General features: G+C 31.0%; 1 protein-coding gene across 1 annotated transcript; it reads left to right on the top strand.

Moving 5' to 3' along the window:
* Positions 1-892: 892 nt before the first annotated feature.
* Positions 893-6,040, top strand: LOC107866884 (cytokinin riboside 5'-monophosphate phosphoribohydrolase LOG1). The gene is made up of 7 exons (XM_047411360.1): positions 893-1,588; positions 2,483-2,580; positions 2,679-2,709; positions 3,405-3,504; positions 3,986-4,056; positions 4,714-4,857; positions 5,540-6,040. The coding sequence occupies exons 1-7, from the start codon at positions 1,451-1,453 to the stop codon at positions 5,636-5,638; spliced, it is 681 nt and encodes a 226-aa protein (XP_047267316.1). The 5' UTR covers positions 893-1,450; the 3' UTR covers positions 5,639-6,040.
* The last annotated feature ends 224 nt before the right edge of the window (positions 6,041-6,264 follow it).

Consider the following 6,264-nt stretch of genomic DNA (forward strand, 5'->3'; position numbering starts at 1 on the left):
TAAATAGAATAAAACAGTTTAAGAATTATAATTCAGGACTATAATCTTCAAATAAAATAATCTTGAATTATTATATTATGTATATCTTTTATTTAAGATAATGAATTCAAATATTGTTCGTATTCTCTTAAATTTTGTGACATAAAATGAAATAAAGTGAATAACAAATAAGAGGGGGGAAAAAGAAAAGGAAAGAGAAGAGGAAGGAGAAAGAAAAAGAAAAAAGAAAACATGAATAAAAGATTTTTATTTTTTATTTATTTTTTTGATTTTTTATTCGGTGTTCGGTATCCATATTAGAGCTCGATTAATTTAAATTCGTGTCAGGTAGGGCCCCCTTCGGGGGGTAACGCTTCCAACAGAGTTTTCTTCATACTCAGGATCGAACACTCGACCTTTGATTAAGGGTGGGAATAAAAGATGTTAATTGGGAGTTGCCACAGGTGGATCTTCGTCACCACACAACCTTTAATTTCCTAGCACCTTCTTTGCCTTTAGGTTGAAAGTGACAATTTTTTGCATTTTTTAAAATTCCATATATCTCTAGTAGTTTCAATTTATTTTAATCAAATTATTATCTCTTATTAAATTACTATTTATTTCTTCTCAAGCACTTTATTTTTTATTTTTTAAAAAAGTTATACAAATCATTTGTTAGAGAGTTAAGTTGTGATCTTTTGACCAAGAACTTTCCTCATGGTCAAGGGCGGAGCCACTATTTAAATCATGTATTCGGCAGAATTTAGTAACTTAAATTTTATTTAATATGTATAAATAAACTATTCAAAATTCAGCTAGTAAAAAGACTTATACATCAACTTGAAGAGATGGCTGAGATAGTGTAGCAGAGATATTCCATAAAGGAGATCAAAGATCGAATTTCACTTGGTCCTTTCAGTACATCAAGAGTGGGTGTCATGGGATATCCCTTGCTGGTCTCTTTCATATCAGACTTATCTTGTACAATTTACAAGTAACTTTGCATGAACAGATTTACCCAATGCACAACCGAAAATAAACTGTTGCAAATTTTTCTAATTTTTTAATCCAAAATTCGAAAATTAAAAATCTCAACTCCACCCGTCCAGCCGTTTTTTTCTAGACCAAGCAAATAACTAGCATCTTATTCTTTTTTGTAAATTCAAAAAGGATAAAATATACCCACCCAAATTCCAAAAACATGGGTAAAATGATGATGGAAAAGTATAGGCGGAAAGTGAATCAAGTTATGGATATAAAAAAGGACCAATAATACCCATTTTCTTCTCACTTCCAACATTCCCTCTTTGCTTACAACTCCTTATGCTTCTTCCATTCAAACAAAAACTTGCTGACTCAACCAAATTCACACACCATCTTTTTTCCCACACAAACTTAAATTCCCTTCTGTTCCCCTTTTTCATTTTAATTATAATCAAGAAGTTAATTAGGGAAAACTAATTATCTTCAAATGGAAAATAATGAGCAGCCACAAATTATTGAGCCTACTAAGCCATCAAGATTCAAACGTATATGTGTTTTTTGTGGAAGCAGTCCTGGAAAAAAGCCTAGTTATCAACTTGCTGCTATTCAACTTGGCAATCAACTGGTATTTATATATATATACATCTTCTTTTATCATTTACTATGTTACTCCTGTCGATTCTGCGAGTTTAACTGAATTATGTATACATGTAGTAAAAATTGAAACATACATATATTATAAGGGGATATGTTTTGAAATTTATTGACTCTAAATTTTGAATTCGGTTCGTTTATCCTCTTCTTGTTTCTTTTCATTTTCCTTACACTGCATGACAATAAATTTACTACCTTTGTCCTCAAATTACACAATTCTTTTTTAAGCAGTCGTGAAGTTTGAGCCAACTAGATACTTCTTATATCCCACCAACTAAAGTACCGATTAACTCTGTTCACCAACAAAATTTTACAAACTGAAATGAAATCGGTTAGTATTTTGTCCATTTTAAATAACACAATTCTTTTGTTCTTTTGGGGGGTTTAGGGTGTATTTTCCTTTCTTTAATTGTGTTTTGAAACAGAGTTTATCATAAATCTTCTTGAAATTCCTATGATGTTGCAATATATATGAAGAAACTAATCAAAATTCCATTTACTTATATTTTCAAATGTACTATTGAGCATGAAGAGATTTCATTAACACAGACAAAACACAATTTAGCTAAAAAAATTATGATTGTGTATTCTATAATTCCTTACTCTTGTTTCATTTTATTTTTTTTGCTTTGCATTAATAAATCACGTTAGACTAATTAATTTTGTATTAGTAAATTAAAGCAGTAGGTGATGAGTAAGATTAACGTGAGTAAAAATAAATAAATTAAATGGGATATCACGTTGAATTTAGTGGAGTGAGCAATTGAGACAAGCAATGTTTATCTTAATTAAAAATATAGTTAGAAAAACACTTGTCCTAATTAAAAATTTTATAAAATTAAAATATAATTTTTTTGTTTGGCAGGTTGAAAGGAACATCGACTTGGTTTATGGTGGTGGTAGTGTTGGCTTGATGGGTCTAGTTTCTCAATCAGTTTTTAATGGTGGCCGCCACGTGTTAGGGTATCAATTTTTATTTTTTAATTTTTTTTAAAAAAATTTATCCACTAATACAAATATTATTTGTTACAACTTTTTTTAATTTTTTTTTCACTTGACAGGGTGATTCCTAAAACTCTTATGCCAAGAGAGGTAATTACAATTACTACTTTGTCTTTGTACCTTTAATGATTTACTTTAATTTTTGATTCGATGTATAATATTTATAATATATAAAATATTTTTTATTAAAATTTTTTTCATATTCAAAACTCGAAACTAAAATCTCTGAATAGTCTCATTTACTGCCTGCACCACATGATGTACCTTTAATAACAACAACCGTAGGTCCATAACTGTAGGTAATTATATTCTCCATTTATTGTGACTAGTACCTTTTTTGGGGATATATTAATAATAATGCATCTGGTGCAAAAGACCTTGTACTTTCTTGTTTAATTTCTTCTCGACATATTTACTAGTCAAATAGTGATCATTCTTATTCACTGTTGTATACAGTTTTACCACTCTGGTTGGTCCAACTACAGTCTATAGTAATAAGTAGTAATAATTTATTAGAACATATTTTTATAATTATTTACAAGTTGAGACTAGTAGAGTCACGTTGATCCAACCCAATTTGGATGAGTTAGAGAATTGAACAACTCAGCCTAACTCAACCCTTTATTTGTTAGTCATGCTATTAAAATTGCGCATCCACAAAGCTATGTTGGGCCAACCTCGCAGGCCAAGCCACAAACCTAACTCTTTCACAATTCGACTCGAATTTTTCTTAACTATAATAATAACTTGCCCCCCTCCCCCCCCCCCCCCCCCCACACACACAGATTACTGGAGAAACTGTTGGAGAAGTGAGAGCAGTGTCTGGAATGCATCAAAGAAAGGCTGAAATGGCAAGGCAAGCTGATGCATTCATAGCTTTACCAGGTAAATTTAATTCATTTTTCTTAAATATTTGTTCAATTATGAATCTTTATTATTCAAAAAAATATATTACATCATAGTCTTTAGTTGCTGTCACATGTATCAATCAATAACGTAAGCTGACAACTCATGTGTCTCACTAGTATAGAAACCGTCAAAAACAGGCTTGTCAATTACAGTTCCAAATCAACTCCAAGCTGGGCGAGCTGAGTTGATTGAACAAGTGATCTCCGAGTTCAAAATTAAAATTAGTAATCCCCAGAATGCTTTCCCAGCTAAGTTCGTTGTATGGGGTTTAGCTAGCGTGTTTTATTTATTTCTCCGGTATGATTTGTAGTCTACTATACTAGATCGGGCCACCCTAAGGATAGCGACCGGGGGCTTCCTTGTCAACAACAATTACAGTGTCAAATTTTACGTATTATATTTCAAATCAGTCGCTAATTGGGAGACAACTAATCGTTTTATTATTAATGTTTGGAAGGTGGCTATGGGACATTGGAAGAACTCTTAGAAGTCATCACTTGGGCTCAACTAGGCATTCATGATAAACCAGTACCATCTCTTTTATTTTATTACTCTTTTTTTTTTTTTTTTTTAATTTAATGACAAAATTAGGTAAATCACTGATAATTATGCCACTATTTTAATTTGCCTTTTGGCCTAATAAACGCGTATTGGACTAGTAACTTACTATGTACATCTCACAAATATTAATTGATCATTTTAATAAGTTGAGTTTGTTTGAAAATATCTAATGTATTGCGATAATAGTTATGTTTCAATTTAAAATAAATTGAGATTAATTATATAAATCGTCGTTGATCATGATGTTCCATTTAAGAAACAAATTGGCTATTCCTTTTAAGAGTAAAGTTGAAAAACTAATTAATTTTATACAATAAAAGTATTTGGAAACTACTATTTTTAGGAAAAATAACAATAAAATGAACTATTAATGTTTTTGGTTTTTTACCCTTATTGATAATTTCCTACTTTTATGATTACGATTATTAATTGTTTCTATAAGAATATGCAAAATCTTAAAAGACAGATAACACAAACTGAAATTAGAGTAGTTTCTATAAGAATTGTTCTCTTGAATTCTCTAATGTCAACAATGCATTATTGTGGATTAATTAGTACTATAATTAATTACTAACGTCACATTTAATAGAACTAATTAACGTGTGTGTTATACGTAATATGCAGGTAGGTTTACTCAATGTAGATGGCTACTACAATTCATTATTGTCATTTATAGACAAAGCTGTTGATGAAGGCTTTGTCACACCTGCTGCCCGCCACATCATTATTTCTGCCCCAACTGCCCATGAACTCATGTCCAAGCTCGAGGTACAACTCATGATTCATGATGCCCATCTGGGCATATAAATCTTTAATTAGCCTCTGTTATTATCCCGAGTTCATTACTCATGATTCATCACTCCTGTATAGTGATATTACGCATTAACTGACTTAAAATCTTGAATTCACATCTATTAACATCTAGAGTAGTCTATTCATCATGTTCATGTCCATATGGTGGTACCAAGCGTCCACTTAAAATCTTGAATTAACCTCTATTAGTATCCCGAGTTCACTATTCATGATTCATCACCCTTGTATAGTGATATTGTGCATCTATTGACTTTAAAATCTTGAATTAATGTCTATTAACATTTAGAGTAGTCTATCACTCATACTAAGCATCCACTTACTTGAAATCTTGAATTAGCTAGCTTATTCCTGAGTACACTACTTCTGATTCATCATGTCCGTTTGATGATATTATACGTTCATTGACCTGAAATCTTGAAAGAGTCTCATGATTCATCATGCCCGAATGGAGATATTATGCATCCACCGACTTAAAATCTTAAATTTGTCTTAGTTAATATTTTGAGTTTATTATTCATAGCTTCATCACGCCTGTTTGGTGATATTATACATTTACTAACTTATAATCTTGAATTAGCATACGTTAATATTTCGAGTTTAACATGTAATTGAATGAATTTTATATTTATACTTGTAGGATTATGTCCCAAAGCATAACGGGGTGGCACCCAAATTAAGTTGGGAAATGGAGCAACAACTTGGCTACACGACAACAAAATTGGAAATTGCTCGTTGAATTTTCAAATGATGGCTAGAAGATTAATATTAATTAATAGAGAAGTGTAGTGTATAAGTTTCTTTGAGGACTTAAATTCATCAATTATGACTTAATTACCAAAAGGTAAGATATGCTGATGGGAAATTAAAGCTTCAGAGAATTTAATTAATTAGTAGCTCCACAGCACTTTTAACTTGCTGTTGATGATTAGTTCAAGGAAAATACTACTATTACGTAATTAATTTGCTTAGTGTTGATTCATTTTTGTCCATTAGGCTAATCAAATGCCTAATTAAACAAGAAAAGTTGATGTAGTCCAAGTAATTGCTTTTCTGTCTGTATATGATTGTTCGTTCATGATTGTTCATGTATATTAAGTCCTTTTGTCACTCTAAATATAGTTGATTGTGTTTCCTCTAATGTAAAATGTGCAAGCTTCTCTTATTAGCAGAAATGAATATTTATTTTGGGACAATTTTCTTTTACTTTAGTATTAAATTCTTTTCTCGTGCCAAATTTAACAAGGCAAAAAATATTTTTTGTGTACGTATATGTTAGAGTTTGTGACCCGAATTTTTTTGATTCGGTTCTGAAAAGTTCGCGGTGCGACCTAAGTTTGTGATTTTTTGTGGGGTTAGTAGTGG

This window comes from Capsicum annuum, chromosome 4 (assembly GCF_002878395.1).
Source record: "Capsicum annuum cultivar UCD-10X-F1 chromosome 4, UCD10Xv1.1, whole genome shotgun sequence".
Taxonomy (NCBI): Eukaryota; Viridiplantae; Streptophyta; class Magnoliopsida; order Solanales; family Solanaceae; genus Capsicum; species Capsicum annuum.